This window comes from Onychomys torridus, chromosome 1 (assembly GCF_903995425.1).
Source record: "Onychomys torridus chromosome 1, mOncTor1.1, whole genome shotgun sequence".
Lineage (NCBI taxonomy): Eukaryota > Metazoa > Chordata > Mammalia > Rodentia > Cricetidae > Onychomys > Onychomys torridus.
The window spans coordinates 165503596-165520299 of record NC_050443.1 but is presented as its reverse complement, the minus strand read 5'-3'; the positions used below and the strand labels follow the sequence as shown (position 1 = coordinate 165520299).

General features: G+C 39.6%; 1 protein-coding gene across 11 annotated transcripts in view; it reads left to right on the top strand.

Annotated features, from left to right (window-relative positions):
- Nt5c2 (5'-nucleotidase, cytosolic II) overlaps window positions 1-16704 on the top strand; it is a 130715-nt gene that overhangs the window by 60014 nt on the left and 53997 nt on the right. For all 11 annotated transcript variants that reach the window (XM_036171682.1, XM_036171728.1, XM_036171738.1 and 8 more), the window contains exon 2: window positions 10843-10962. In XM_036171682.1, coding sequence (XP_036027575.1) covers window positions 10843-10962 — 120 coding nt within the window. The remainder of the gene's footprint in view (window positions 1-10842; window positions 10963-16704) is intronic.

The window sequence follows — 16704 nt, the reverse complement described above, 5'->3', positions numbered from 1 at the left end:
AAAAGGAACTTGGGCAGTATTTTTGGGCTTGTACACAAATTAGTTTTTGAAACACAGAGCTTGAAATGTAGAGGTTTAGCAGTTCATTTACTTCACTTATTTGCATGTGTGCATTTTGTGTGTGTGTGTGTGTGTGTGTGTGTGTGTGTGTGTGTGTGTGTGTTGAGACAGCTGTTAGAAACAAGATCTTCCACTGTAGATCAAGCTATCTGGAATTCACTATGTAGCTTATGGCTGTTCTTGAACTTTGGCAATCAATCTTCCTGCCTCAGTCTCCCAAATGCTGGTGTTACGGGTGTGAACTACCATGCCTGTATATGGGAGGAGTGCATGTATTTCTGTCTAAGTATTAAGTTTACTGTGCATGAAGCTTGGGATAGTGCTGAAAATAGAGTTTCAACATTATAGGGCTTAGAGTTAAAAGAAAAAGAGACAGGCACCGAGAGACTGATCAAAGGCATACTTAGCATTTGGAAGTGTTATATGCAAAAATATGAGTAGTGTTCCCACCCTACCCCCCTTTTTGGAATTTGTTAACCATCTTTTTGGTGTGCAGACTCTTTAAAAAAAAAGTGTGAATCTGTGCGTGTCTGTATGTTTGTGTGTTGTATGTACAGTTGAAGAGGGCGTCACGTCCCTTAAAGTAGAGTACAGGTTGGGGAGAGCTGCCTGGTGTGGGAACTGAGAACTGTAGTTAAGAGCAGCAAGTGCTCTTAACCACTGAGCCATCTCACCAGCCCCTGTGATAAAAAAAACTTGAATGTTAGCTTTGACAGCAATTTAATGTACAGTTTGAGGCAAATGATACGAATATCTATGGATTAAAAAAATGAAATGAATGAAAGAATGTTAGTGGTAGAGTACTTTGCATAGCATACCCCAGGTCCAAGGTTCAATCCCCAACACTGAAAAGAAAAAGGGAAAAAAAAAGGCATGGGGGTGCAAAAAGCTGCCGGTCATGACTTAATTACAATTTGAAAAATTTTTTAAGTTCATTTTTTATGATGTTGGAATTGAACACAGGGCCATAAGTGTTCCAGACAAGGGCTTTCCAGGGTGCTGCCTCTGGTCCCACTCTGTTAATCATGCTTTTTAAGAAATTATGAGGGGCTGGAGAGATGGCTTAGCAGTTCAGAGCACTGGCTGCTCTTCCAGAGAATATAGGTTTGATCCTAGTTCCCACATGGTGGTTTACTATTGTCTGTAACACAGTCCAGGAAACCCGATACCCTCTTCTGGCTTATGAGGGCACCAGACATGTCTGTGGTACATAAACACACATGCAGTCCATATAGCCCCACACATAGAATATAATAATAGTAAATTATGTGTTCACGTGCATGATGTGTGTGGGTCTACATACCATGACACAGATGTGGTGGTCAGAGAACAGCTTTACAGCCAGGCCTCTTCCACTTTTATGTGGGTTCTGGGAATCGAATTCAAGTTACCAGGCTTGTTTTCCAAATGCCTTTAACCCATTGAGCCATCTTGTCAGCCTTAATCCCGCTTTTTGAAGTAAGGTCTCATTCTGTTGCCTGGCCTGGTTTGGAACTCACTATGTAACCCAAGTTGGCCTCCAATTTTCAGATATAATGCTATTCTTAACCCAAATTCTCAGATTATAGGTTTGATCCACCATACCACTTGACACGAGCATTTGAAAGATTCAAAATTGAAAGATTTAAAGATTTAGTTTTGATACAACAGTTTTTAGAAGTTTTTTTTCCTGCAAAATTGGCATTCTTTCATCTTAACGTACTTTAAATGTATATTTCCTTCTATATGTTTTGTGATAAGAAGGAACAAAGGCTGTAACATACCTTAAAATCAATAAGCTTAGCCAGTTTAGTATTGAATCCTTATGGGGAAGCTGGGGCAAGGGGATCCCAGCCAAGTCAAAAGTAAAGAGGTCTGGGGTTGAGTGATGCCTGGCATAGGTATGGCCTAAGGTTCAGTTCCAAGGGTGAGGGGAAGATGCTCATGTCCATCCAGTTTAGGCTCTAGGCTGAAGCAGGAAGTTCAGATCAGAGTTTGAGACCAGCAAGGACACTAAGAGAGACTCTAAGAACAAAGAAAAAGCTATAGTATATTTTTAAAAAGTTATAACACTATTTCAAAGTGTTCTTTAAGTCATAGGTGACATTTTTAATTACAGATAATAAGTTTTTCAGTATTTGTAAACGAATGAAGGAAAATTTACATCCTTTTCTTTTTCTTTTTACAAAAGATTTACTTATTATGTATACAGTGAGTGTTCAGCCTACAGGCCAGAAGAGGGCACCAGAACTCTCATTGTAGATGGTTGTGAGCCACCATGTGGTTGCTGGGAATTGAACTCGGGACCTCAGGAAGAGCAGTCAGTGCTCTTATTAACTCTGAGCCATCTCTCCATCTCTCCAGCCCTCCAGCCCCCCTTTTTTTAAAGTAATCTTTTTTTTTTTTTTTTTTTTTGAGCTGAGGATCGAACCCAGGGCCTTGTGCTTGCTAGGCAAGTGCTCTACCACTGAGCTAAATCCCCAACCCCGTTATTTTTCTTGTTTTTAAGGGAATGTGCTGTGGGATGGTCTTTCTGTATGCTGTGAATATATGTTGCTCCCATTGGTTGATAAATAAAGCTGCTTTGGCCTGTGGTAAGACAGGATAAGAGCCAGGTGGGAAATCCAAGCAGAGAGACAAGGAGAAGAATGGTGGAGTCAGGGTAGATGCCATCCAACTGCCCAAGGAACAAGATGCCAGCAGACCAGTAATTAATGCCACGGCCATGTGTCAAAACATAGATGAATAGAAATGGATTAATTTAAGATATCAGAGCTAGCTAGCAGTAAGCCTGAGCCATAGACCAAACAGTTGGTAATTAATATAAGACTCTGTGTGTTTATTTGGGACCTAGTACCTGCAGCACCCAGGAAAACTTCTAGCTACAGGAATGTATTATAAATAAGTTGATTTGCAGATACATTAAGGGAGACTCATAAGCACAATATAATGATAAAATCAGCTGGGTAAGCACTTTGCTTTCTTGGCTTTTACTTGGTCATCTATCAAAGGTTAGCATTAATCAAGGGCTGCGTAAAATGCAGCTGCTCAGTACAATACAGGCATATAAGTGGAGAGTATAGCATTAACTTCATTTTCCATAAAATTACCTGCTTTATATAGGTAGTATATAAACTTTAATGTATGTAAATAAAAGAGGTATTAAGAGCAAAATAAGCTCTGGACTTGATGAGAAGATTATTTAGAATTACCCTTCTCATTTTTTTGTTTCAGAGCAGTGTTTTCAGAATGGAGGTGGTTGATTATAAAAACTGGTAAATTCCAAGTTTTTGTTTCTAATACAAAATAAAGTTGGTTTTTGTTTTTGTTTTTGTTTTTGTTTTTTTGGTTTTTTTGAGACTGGGTTTCTGTGTGTAGCCTTGGCTGTCTTGGAACTTGCTCTGTAGACCAGGCTGGCCTTGAACTCACAGAGATCTGCCTGCCTCTGCCTCCTGAATACTGTGATCAAAGATATGTGCTACCAACTTCCCAGCTTCAAAATAAAGTTTTTTAAAATTAAATTTTTATTATATTTATTCATTTTTGTATGCATGAATGTATGTGTACTACATATGAGTGTGGTGCCTAAAGAGGTCAAGAGAGATATTGAATTCTCTAGACTGGGGTTATGGGTGGTTGACAACTATCATGTGGGAGACTGGAAATTGAACCTGGGTCCTCTGCAAGAGTTACAATTTCTCTTAACCACTAAGCCATCTCTCCAGCTCTCCAAAAATAAATTTTAATGTAAAACAGTGACTGTTCATATTTACTAATTATTCTGACCCTGTTGTCTGTGTTGACATACTTCATTGAAAAGTAATTGACTAACACTGCTGTGTTAAACACTTTGCTTGGTAAGTTTATACTGCATACTGTTAAAATTCTTACTTCTTTCTAACTGACATGTTCTAGAACAATTAAAATAATAGCATGGTCAAAGAACCTTTGTTAAAATAAACTCTGGAAGTATGATATTTTGTTTTAATGTTTAATTATGAAAATAAGTCTTGATTTTTATAAACTTTGATTTTGGACTTGAAGAATATAATAGGATATCATAATTATTGGATTTTTCTTGACATTTTATGGGTAGGTTCAAGGTTTTCTTAGGTCATATCTAATTAAAGGTTAGATTTGCTCTGATTGTAGTTTTAAATAACGTGTTTCTTGGGTATACTGTTATGTACATTCAAAAGTCGAGGAAAGATGATTACAAATTCAAGATCAGCCTGGGTTATATAAAGAGTTCCTACCTAACATTAACATCAGAGCAACAAAAAGCGATCTTCCTATGTATTGACCATTGTAGGCTGAAATGTCTCCGTCCTGCCCACTCCCACCCAGCAGCAGCTGTTTTTATTGGACACAGGAAAACTTCTGCAGACCATCAGCATTTAATTTTAAATTTTTGGTAGACAGGATCTTGTATAACCAAGACTAGTTGGAACTGGAAAAGCGCCTCCTTCAAGCTAAAGGCTAGCATTTATGGACATGTACCACCATGTCCAGCTAGAATATCAGTTTTTTATTGGGAAGTATTTTAATTACAGACTGATAGCCAGGCTTAGCCTGATATGTCAGGTTTTATTTGTTCCCTGTTTTTGTTTGTTTGTTTGTTTGTTTGTAATTTATTATTTCTAGCTGCTCTAGCACTATGCTTCCATTCTTTGGTGAAGGGTGATGGTAGTCACAAAGGGGCACTGTATATTTTTGGCCTATGAAATATTTTTAAAGTATGAAGTAACATTTTAAATGATTACAAATTCATTTGTTATTGTTAAGGTAAAACTATTTTGCAAACATATTTAATGACATAGCACAGAATTATTCTGTTATGTAATATATATTATATGTCTCTGTGTAGCCCTGGCTGTCCTGAAACTCACTCTGTAGACCAGGCTGTCCTCGAACTTACAGAGATTTGCTTGCCTCTGCCTCTCAAGGGCTGGGACTAAAGGCATGTACCATTATCACCCGTCGAGTGTTAGGTTTAGTAGAGGGTCTTTTGGTTTGGACGTTTTGTTGTTGGGGTAAGATATAATAGCAACTGATAAGTGGTAGTAGTAGTGGTGCATGCCTTTAATCCGAGCACTCTGGAGGCAGAGGTCGGCCAATCTCTGAGTTCCAGGCCAGCCTGGTCTACAGAGTGAGTTCCAGGCCAGCCAGGACTGCTACACAGAGAATCCCTGCCTCAAAAAACCAAAACCCAAAACAAAGCAAAAGTAATCAAAAAATAAAAACCTAACACTCTGTACAGGTGACAAAATGCTTGCATACTTCCTTGAACTCTCTTTCTGTGTGCCAGATGATAAAGAATCATTGTTTTCAATTTTATTGTCATTATTTGTAGTTTTCCATTTTCTCAGGGGTGGAGGCACATTTAGAGACTCCAAGTGAATGCCTAGATGGTAATGGACTTTGTATGTATTATGTTTTCTTATACATTCATTCATACATTTAGTGCCTTTCTAGTTTTCCCTATGTTTTACCCCTGGGGATTGAACTTAGAGAGTCTTGCACTTGCTAAGTGTGCATTCATTCTTTCACTGAGCTGAACATTTAACCCTGTGTGAATATATATTCTTTTTCTCTGACTTGAAAAATATTTTTTGGGGTTGGGGATTTAGCTCAGTGGTAGAGCGCTTGCCCTGCAAGCGCAAGGCCCTGGGTTCAATCTTCAGCTCAAAAAAAATTTTTTTTTGTTGTAGTTTTAAATTTTTTGCTCATTTATTATGTACCTTTAATTATTTTTAGATTTTATTTTATGTGTAGGAGTCCTCTATCTGCCTGTACACCTTTATGCCAGAAGAGGGCACCAGACGCCCACTATAGATGGTTGTGAGCCACCATGTGGTTGCTGGGAATTAAACTCGGGATTTCTGGAAGAGCAGTCAGTGCTCTTAGCCTCTGAGCTATCTCTCCAGCCCTGCATGTTTAATTTTTAAGTTGGATTTTTTTGGTTCGCTCTGTATGTATGTGCTTGTGTGTGCACATGTATGTGTATGTGTGGGCATGCATCTGACACCATACATTTGTGGAGGGCAAGTCAACTTTCAGGGGGACAATTCTGTCTTTCATCATGTGGGTCCCAGAAATAGAATTCAGGTTGTTCAGTGTGGTGGCAAGCCCGTTAATTGATGGAGCCATTTCACCAGCCATCTTTGGCTTTTTGAGACAGGCCTGTGCTATGTATTCCAGGCTGACTTTGGACTCATTCTGTAGCCCATGCTGACGTAAACCTCAGCAATCCTTTTGCCTTAGCTTCCCGAGATACAGACGTGTCCCACTCCACTAGGCTCTGCCTTTTTACCTGTCTTAGCTACGCACTTATCACTGTCTGTAATCTTCAGATACACAGTGTGAATGCTCTTCTTTACAATCTCACAAAGAGGATTTATTCTTACTGTAGATCCTAGATACTTTAGTACAGGATTTTCCCTATTTGTCTGTACGTTGAGATTTCTCTTCCTTGCATTTAAAAGAAGCATTTGACAGATTCTTATTGAGATATCTGGATTACTACCAGTATTGCCATTCTTTACTTTTGTAGTCATTGTTAAGTAAAATAGGGGTTGTGTGCACACAGGCACTGCTGTGCTTGCATAGTAGATCTGGTACTTAATAACTGACTAGTGGGTATAGAGAGAATACAGTGTGGATACACTGGACAAAAGGATTATTTACATTGAGTGGAATGGAGTGGAATATGATTTCAGCATTACTTAAAATGATTCAATTTTTAAATCATAGAAGTTTATTGTGAATAAAGACACATGCAGGCAAAACATCTATATCTATAAAATAAGGATTTTTAAAAAAGGGTGACAATACAATTGGTATATGGTAAACACATACTTAGAGCATATATATATATATATATATATATATATATATATATATATATATATAATTTTTTTTTTAATTTTTTTTTTTTTTGAGATGGTTTCTCTGTGTAGTTTTGGTGCCCGTCCAGGATCTCACTCTGTAGACCAGGCTGGCCTCAAACTCACAGAGATCTGCCTGGCTCTGCCTCCCGAGTGCTGGGATTAAAGGTGTGCTCCGCCACCGCCCAGCATAATTTTGTTTTGAGACAATGTTTTGTATAACTCAGGCTGGCCTGGAACTCACTGTGTAGCTGAAGCTGGTCTTGAACTCCTGATCCTCCTGCCTCTATTTTCCAAGTGCTGAGGTAACAGGTGTGTACCACCATGCCTGGCTAGGGTATAATTTTTGATATGTATAATCTCTGGAACCATTATCCAACCAAGATAATAAACATACATCTGCTCACAGGAAGTTTCCTTGGACCCCTTTCTGTTTTCTGTTCTTTGAGTCAGGGTCTGGTTCTGTAGCTGAGGTCAGACTCTTGTTCCTTATCCTGCTGAGTCCTGGGGTTAGTGGTGTATTAATACTGCTTTACCTTCTGAAACCCTGGGTCACACCTTCTTCACTATAGGTTAGTGAACATTTTCTAGTATTTCATATAAATGTAATTATATAGCATGCAGCCTTACATTTTTTATTGCAATTTTATTTATTTATGTGTGTGTGGCTGCACATGCCAGGGTGAGTATGTGGAGGTCAAAGGACAGTTTGTAGAAATCAATTCCCCACCCCCCTACCCACGTGGGTCCTGGGATTTGACCTCAGGTCACCAGGTTTGGTGGCAAGGACCTTAACCTGATGAGCAACATGCAGTCTTTTTCTCTTTACCCTCGGCATTATCTTGCATTTGAATGTTTTGTGTATAATTAGTTCACTTATTTTTATTGCACAGTAGTATTGTAGTATATAGACATATCACTATCCATAATGTTGGTAGATATTTGGGTTGTTACTAGTTTTTGGTTTATAAAACTCCTAAGAATATTCATATATAAGTTTTATATGGATATATATTTTACTTTTACTTGGATACCTAGTAGAAAGGCTAAGACATGGTAGATACATGTTTAATTTTTTAGAACAATGATAAATTGTTTTCCAGAGTTTGTGGTATTTTTATTCTCCTCAGCATTGTATTAGAATTAATAGTTTCTTTATTTCCAACATTTAATTTGCCAGTCTTAATATTTTAAATAATATTTTTTATTGTCAGATGGTGGTGGTGCACACCTTTAATTCCAGCATGCATTCAGGAGACAAAGGCAGGTGGATCTCTGAGTTCGAGTGCAGCCTGGTCAACAGAGCAAGTTCCAGGACAGCCAGAGCTACACAGAGAAACCCTGCCTTGAAACACACACACACACACACACACACACTCTCTCTCTCTCTCTCTCTCTCTCTCTCTCTCTCTCTCTCTCTCACACACACACACACACACACACACACTCTCTCTCTCTCTCTCTCTCACACACACACACACACACACTCTCTCTCTCTCTCTCTCTCTCTCTCACACACACACACACACACTCTCTCTCTCTCTCTCTCACACACACACACACACACACACACACACTCTCTCTCTCTCTCTCTCACACACACACACACACACACACACTCTCTCTCTCTCTCTCTCTCTCTCTCACACACACACACACACACACACACACACTCTGATTCTTTCAGAATCTCATACAGTATATTTTGTTCTTAATCACACCCCTTCTCTCAACTCCTCCAGATCCACCATGTACAGCTGCCTTACTTTATCCCTACCTACCCAACTTTGTGTCCTCTTTAAGTCCATCAGGTCCAATTTGTGCTGTCTATATGCTTTTGGGTGTGGGCTATCCACTATAGAATGGTCCACCTACTTAAGGTTACCCTCTTTTTTGTTTTGTTTTTTCCAAGACAGGGTCTCTCTGTATAGCCTTGACTGTCCTGTGTAGTGGTATGTTTCTCTGGTCCCGCCCAGCCCCATGGTCCTGCAGCTGCTTATAAAACAATCACTCAGAGGCTTAATACTATTTACAACCCTATGGCCTGTGACAGGCTTCTTGCTAGCTAGCTCTTTCATCTTAAATTAACCGATTTCTATTAATCTGTGTTTTGTCACATAGCCATGGCGTACTAGTCTGCTGGCATCTTGCTGCTTCTTGGGTGGTGGCTAGGCATCTCTCCCTACTCTTCTTTCTTTTCTCCATATCTTTGCTTGGATTTCCTGCCTGCCTCTAAGCTGCCTTGCCATAGACCAAAACAGATTTATTTATTAGCCAATGGGAGCAACACATATTCAAGCATACAGAAAGTCCTGGAACTGACTTTGTAGATCAGACTGGCCTTATAGAGATCTACCTGCCTCTGCCTCCCAAATGCTGGGATTAAAGGCATGTGCCAGCACTGACCAGCAATAAGGCCACTCTTTTATATAAAAGTGACTCTCCCTTTTCTAGAAGTTATTAGATGGAACTTCATACCCATTTTCCTCCTTCATGTTGGGATTACATCTGGCTTAAGCTTAGATAGGTCTTTTTTTTTTTTTTTTTTTTTTTTAAGATTTATTTATGTATACAGTGTTCTGCCTGCATGTATGCCTGCAGGCCAGAAGAGGGTACCAGATCTCATAGATGGTTGTGAGCCACCATGTGGTTGCTGGGAATTGAACTCAGGACCTCTGGAAGAACAGCCACTGCTCTTAACCTCTGAGCCATCTCTCCAGCCCCGCTTGGGTAGGTCTTGGGTATTCTCTCACAACCTCTTTGAGTCCGTATGTGTAGCTATCTTGCTGTGTTCAGAAAATGTGACTTTTATTACCCACTGGCTCTGATTCTTACAGTATTTCCACCCCCTCTTCTCTGAGCCTTGGGAGGAGGATTGCGACACAGATGTCTCATACAGGGCTGAGCACTTTGCAGTCTCTTATTTGTACTTTGGCACATGTTGGGTCTATGTTAATGTCCAGCTACTGCAAGAAGTTGTTTCTCTGATCAGGGTTGAGATGCACTAATCTGAGTATAGCAGTAAGTCACTATGTGTTGGCTTGACACGATGTTCATTTAGCAGAATAATAGTGTGTTCTCTCCTAGGACCTGTGATCTGTCTGGTCTCATGAGAGACTCTCAGGCAGCTATACCATTGGGAAGTTCTAGGTATAGTATGGACTACTCAACAAAAATTTGTGCCACTGACGCAGCTCACCCCTTACATAATCTTGTATATAATCTTGAGGAGTGGTGATTTCATGCAAGCCCCCAAGTCTTCCCTCAGTGAAGGAATGTTTATTGGCCTGATCTCTGAGTGGGAGATACACAGCTGTACTGATTCATGAAGGAAATATTAGGATGTTTGTTCTAGATGTTTTCACAAACATTGGTATTTTCATAAGAGTATAACCCAGTTTTAGAATACATGCTTTGTTGTGTGAAGCTTTGGGTTTGATCTCTAGCAGCAGTAAAAACAAAACTGAATAATGAACAAGAAAACTTCAAGAAAGTGAAATCTGAGAATAGCCTCTTTGTCAACATACTTAGTGCAAAGACACACAGCTCTCTACTCTGTTCCTGATGCATGTGTTTTCTAATGTGATGAAATTGTACTTCTTTTTTCTTTTTTGATACAGGGTTTCTCTGTGCAGCCCTGGCTATCCTGGAACTCTCTCTATAGACAAGTCTGGGTTTAAACTCACAGAAATCCTCCTGTCTCTGCCTCCTGAGTGCTGGGATTAAAGGTGTGCACCACCAACCCGGCAAAAGGTGTATAGCTACAGTTTTTATATTTTTGGTTGTGAGCCTAGCCTTTAACGGCTGAGCCATCTCTCCAGCCCTAGCTACAGTTTTTTAAAAAATATTTTTTAAATGGCATGTTAGTATACCAGTGCCAATATCAAACTACTAAACTGTTGATTTTCTCTTCTAGAATTCATCATTCAAATAAAATGACAACCTCCTGGAGTGATCGATTACAGAATGCAGCAGATGTGCCTGCTAACATGGATAAACATGCCTTGAAAAAGTATCGGCGAGAAGCCTATCACCGGTAAGACAGCTTCATCCTCAGAACACCTCTAGGAAGTCTATACTTTCTACTCTTAGGCTTCACTCGATGGAATTCATATACAGAGATGTTAAGTAATTTATCACTGAGCATATAGCTAGTGGTTCAAATCTAGTGACATTCAAGTTTTTACCTATAGCACACCATATGCTGTTTATAGCTACTAGTAAAATTCCTGAACAAAGTCTTTATCTGCTAGAAAATTGCACCTAGTTAATTGGATTGAAATTTTTTTTTCCCTGCTTTCTTTTTGGTAGTTTCACATAGCCCAGGCTGGCATTGAACTCGTGTCAATCCCCCTGCCTCAGCTTGCCAGGTGCTGTGATTGTAGATATACCCCACTCTATCTAGGTTTCTTTATTTTTAAAAGATGGGGTCTTGCTGTGATTCCCAGGCTGACCTTGAATACATAGGCTCAAGTCTTCCTCCATTCTCAGCCTTCCAAGTAGCCGGGACAGTAGGCACATACCATCATGCTTTGCTAAAATTGACATTATTTTTTAAGCTTATTTATGATGATGTGTTTGTGTATGTGTGTGTACGTGCTCACGCATGCACATGTAGAAGTTAGAGGACAGCTCTGTGACATCTGTTCTCTCTTTCCTCCCATCTTTATATGGCTTCTGGGATTGAACTCAGGTCACCAGACTTTCATAGCAAGTGCTGTTACCCTCTGAGGATGAATTTAACTGAAATTTTAATAGAATGTAACAGAATTTAAATTCTTTAAAAAAATTCTTAACTGTTATTTACCATAAATTGATTATAATCTTTTTTTGTTGTTTTGTTTTTTGTTTGTTTTTCGAGACAGGGTTTCTCTGTGTAGCTTTGCGCCTTGTACTCACTCTAGTCCAGGTTGGCCTCAAACTCACAGAGATCCTCCTGCCTCTGCTTCCCGAGTGCTGGGATTAAAGGCCTGCGCCACCACCGCCCGACAATCTTTTTAAATTATAAATCTAAAATTAAAAATCTCTTAAACATTTATTTTTATTTTTTTATGAGCAGGTGTTTTGCCTGTATGCATGCCTGTGTAAGGGTGTTGGATCCTCTAGAACTGGAGTTAGAGACAGCTGTGAGTCTAGGAATTGAACCCAGGTCCTCTGTAAGAGCAGACAGGGCTCTTAACTGTTGAGCCATCTCTCTAGCCCCTAGCTGTAATTTTTAAACAGAATTTAAAATTGTGTTTACTTAACCCTGGTGTGGTAGTGCACACTTGTAATCTCAGCACTTGGGAGTAGAAACAGGAGGATCATGAGTTTAAGGCCAGCCTGGGCTACCTGAGTTCTTGTCTTTTTTTTTTTTTTTTTTTTTTTTAGCTGAGGACCAAACCCAGGGCCTTGTGCTAGTTAGGCAAGTGCTTTACCACTAAGCTAAATAAATCCTCAAGCCCAAGTCCTTGTCTTAAAATAAAGATAAAAACACAAAATACAGAATAACTATTTTGTAGTGTTTATTAAAAGAATGTTATCTAGTATCTGATATCTTGCCTTTCTATATAGAAAAGAATAGATTTAAGGAATGGACATGTAGCCTGCTTAGTAGTTTGTTTTTAATGTAAGCTGATGACATTTTACTAATGATAGGTCACTGTGTAGCATTTGTGGGTATCAGACTATTGTTCCTTAAGCCCTAGAAAAGTGAAAAAAAATCTCTGGTTCCTGTCAAGTCTCCAAATTACATAGTAGGTATTGATGACTTTCCTTTCTGTGTGGTGTGTTGGTATATGCTATAGGAATTCAAGTATAGCACAGAATTTTAAAACTTTTAAATGTTTTTTTAATTTAAATTTTTTTTAAACTTTATTTCATGTGCATTGATGCGAAGGTGTGAGATCCCCTAGAACTGGAGTTACAGACAGTTGTGAGCTGCCATGTGGGTGCTGGGAATTGAACCCAGGTCCTCTGGAAGAGCAGCCAGTGCTCCCAACCGCTGGGCCATCTCTCTAGCCCCTTAAAAATTTTAAATGTTTATTGTTGAGTGTATGTGATATGCATGTGTGAGTGTGGGCTTTCATGTATGGTGGTCACAAGATAACTTTCTACTGTGGTTTCCAGAGATTGAACTCGGGTTATTAAGACTTGTGCAGCAAGCATTTTTATCCAAGAAGCCATCTCTTGGGCTTTAAAAACGTTATGTTTATATGTGTAAAGAAAACATGGGGCTGTGGATATAGCTTGGTTGACAGAGTGTTTGCCTAGCGGCACAGAGTCCTGGGTTTGGTCCCTAGCACAGCACAAATGGCATGGTGGCGCAGTACTCTGAGGCAAAGACAGGAGAGTAAGTTCAACATTTTCCTCAGCTATATAGCAAGTTCGAGGCCATCTTAGGCTACATGAGACCCCATCTTGAGTGAAGTAAAGTGTAGCACAAATACTCTAATGAATGCAGGTGTTCTCTTTTTTTAAAAAAAAATTATTTATTATATGTATATGAGTACTTTGTTTTCATCCATACTAGAAGAAGGAATCAGATCTCATTACAGATGGTTGTGAGCCACTGTGTGGTTGCTGGGAATTGAACTCAGGACCTCTAGAAGAACAGCCAGTGCTCTTAACCTCTGAGCCACTTCTCCATCCCCTGTAGGTGTTGATCTCTATATGTATTTAAGTTCAATTAGTTGGTTAGTCTCGAGGCTCTAGAGCAGAGGTTCTCAACCTTCCTAATGCTGTGACTCTTTAATACAGTTCCTCATATGGTGACCCCAACCATAAAATTATTTCATTTTTACTTCATAACTGTAATTTTGCTACTGATATGAATTGTAATGTAAATATCTGATGTGTAGAGTTATTGGATATGCGACCCCCTAAGGGGTCATAACCCCTAGGTTGAGAACCCCTCCTCTAGAGGATACATTTAGATGCAGTGTTCTCAGTAAGGGAGACAGGGCTAAACTTATACCGTGGAGAGAGATAAACATTAACATTTCTAGCAAACATCATCTGGTAAGCATCCTAATTGCACTCAGTATGCCATAGCTCAGATATATTTCTGACTCATTTAGAATGGTATTTCCTGTAATAATTTAGACAGGTTCCACACCCTACATTTTTCATAAGGTAGGAGTGGTATGAAACAATGGAAATAATAATAAAAGCATCTTTCAAAGGTTATAATTTTTTTTTCAAACTAGGTCTCACTCTATGGGTCATACTGGGAATGAGTTCATAACCTTCCTGCCTTGTACTTGTGATTGCTGGGATTATAGGTGTATTGCAGAAAGCCTAGTTTAATCCATTTTCAAACTTTGTCTGTTGTGTTGGTTTTGTGTGGTGCTGTAGTAGTGTAATGTGATGTGATCCTATATGCTAGGTAAATACTCTGCTGGAGCTCAAACCCAGGACTCTTAAATACTGAGACATATCACTCTGTCCTAATAAAATACTTTTCAGTAATTAAAAAAACTGGGTTTTTTTGTACTCTTGCAAGTATTTGCTTTTAAAGAATTATGTATCTGTTTCTAAAATTGGCAAAAGATTATGTTATTTCAAACATCATATTCTATTTATGTATTTATTTGTTTGTTTATTTATTTATTTATTTGTTTGTTTGTTTATTTGAGCTGAGGTTGGAACTCAGGGCCTTGCTCTTGCTAGGCAAGCGCTCTACCACTTAGCAAATCCCCAACCTCATATTTTAAAGTAGGTATATAGACTAGCTAAATAAAACTAACGTACATTAACTTAGGGCTGAGGAGATAACCCAGTTGGTGAGGTGTTTGCTATGCAGACATAAGGACCTGAGTTGATTTTTCAGAACCCATGTGGAAAAAAACAAGGCCTTGGGCTAGAGAGATGGCTCAGCAGTTGAGAGTGGCTGACTGCTCTTCCAGAGGACCTGGGTTCAATTCCAGCACTCAAATGGCAGCTCATCACTGTCTGTAACTCCAGTTCTAGGGGACCTAACTCCTTCACACAGACATACACAGGCAAAATACCAATGCACATAAAATAAAAGTTAAAAAACAAAAACAAAGCCCAGGCCTTGTGGCTCATATTATAATCCCAATGCTGGGGAGGTGAATACAGGTGGATTACTAGAACTCTCTGGCTAGCCAGTCTAGCCTTCTTGGTGAGCTTTAGGTTGATGAGACCCTGTCTCAAAAAACATAGTGGATGATACCTGAGGATAACATCTGAAGTGAACCTCTGGCCTTTATCAGTGCTCACATGCCTATAGCTGTGTATACATGTCTACACAGGTGAACATACATTTTTATGGATGTGCATGTGCACATGTGCATGCATGCACACCTCCACACACAGATACACCATTAATTAACTATTTTGTGGTGAGAACACTTAAAGTTTCTTAGTAAGCCAGCAGTGGGTAGAGGCTAAGAAAAGAGGGTCGAAAGTTAAGGTCAATTTTGGCTACATAATGAGTTCAAGGCTAACCTGGGCTATATGAGACCCTGTCTCAAATAACATCACCCAACCCAAAAGAAAAAAAATGAAAAAGCAAAAAAGATTTCTCAATTATTTTTGGTTATACAATATTTTATTATTAACTATTGTTACCATGTTGTAAAATAGATATCTTGAGCTAATCTTTCAAACAATGTTTTCTTTGTTGATGAAAAGTTTGAGACATGAGACCTTGTTTCAAATCTTCCCCCAACCCCACACCCCCAAAATTAAATTGGCCCAGCATGGTGTCACACATGGCATTTGGGGGTCTGAGGCAAGAAGATTAGGAGTTCAAAGTTAGTTTTGCCTAGGTCAGTTTGAGGCCAGCATAGGCTACATGAGACCTTCTCAAATAACCAAACATTTAAAAAACAAAAACAGCTGGGTGTTGGTGGTGCACACCTGTAATCCCAGCACTCGGGAAGCAGAGGCAGGTGGATCTCTGTGAGTTCAAGGCCAGCCTGGTCTACAGAGCTAGTCCAGGACAGGCTCCAAAGCTACAGACTTGAAAAACCAAAAAAAAAAAAAAAAAGAAAAAGAAAAGAAAAAAAGTGATAGTGGTGTGTGACACTATGACACTATTCCTGGGGAGACATCAACAAACATCTCCATCCCATGTAGGGAACCTCCAAAGTCCAACATGGTGAGCCAGTGGGTTTTATTGGCGTTCCTACAGAAGTGACTCAGACAGTTCTCTTTCCAGAAGCCCACCCCAACATGGATAATGGCTCTTGAAAGCTGGGAGTCTAGAGCTCACTGTATAGTGCATAGGCAACTTGGAAGGCTGGAGAATGTCTTTCTGAGACTGCTGAGGTAGTCTGAGCCTCTGTTGCTTGGCTGGCTTGAGCGTGTTTTAGGCAGTTGAGTTTGTCTGCTTCTTTCAGGTGCCTCAGCCTATCTGAACCTGTCATAGGCAGCTTCACTCGTCCAAAAGTGTCTCCCACCAGTCCTTACTGCTTATATATGCTTGGTGGTAAGTTTCAGGGACTTCCTGAAGCTTTTGAGTTACCTACTCTCTGAGCCTAACTAGCTTCCCTTTGGGATTGACTAGTTTACCTATCTTTAGAACATCCTGTACTTTACCAAGTTTCCCTCCCACATAGAAGTGTATCTTGGAGGATATTGCCACACAACAAATGGAAACCATTTAGTTTTCCTCTTCCTCCCCTCCCCTCCCTCCTCCCCACCTCTCCTTCCCCTTCTCCTCTCTTTCTTTGTGTGTGTGTTTTGAGCAGGTCTGTGTATCCTAAGCTGGCTCCAAACCTGCTGTATAGCTGAAATAACAGTGAGCTTCCTGAGCCTCCTGTCTCTATCT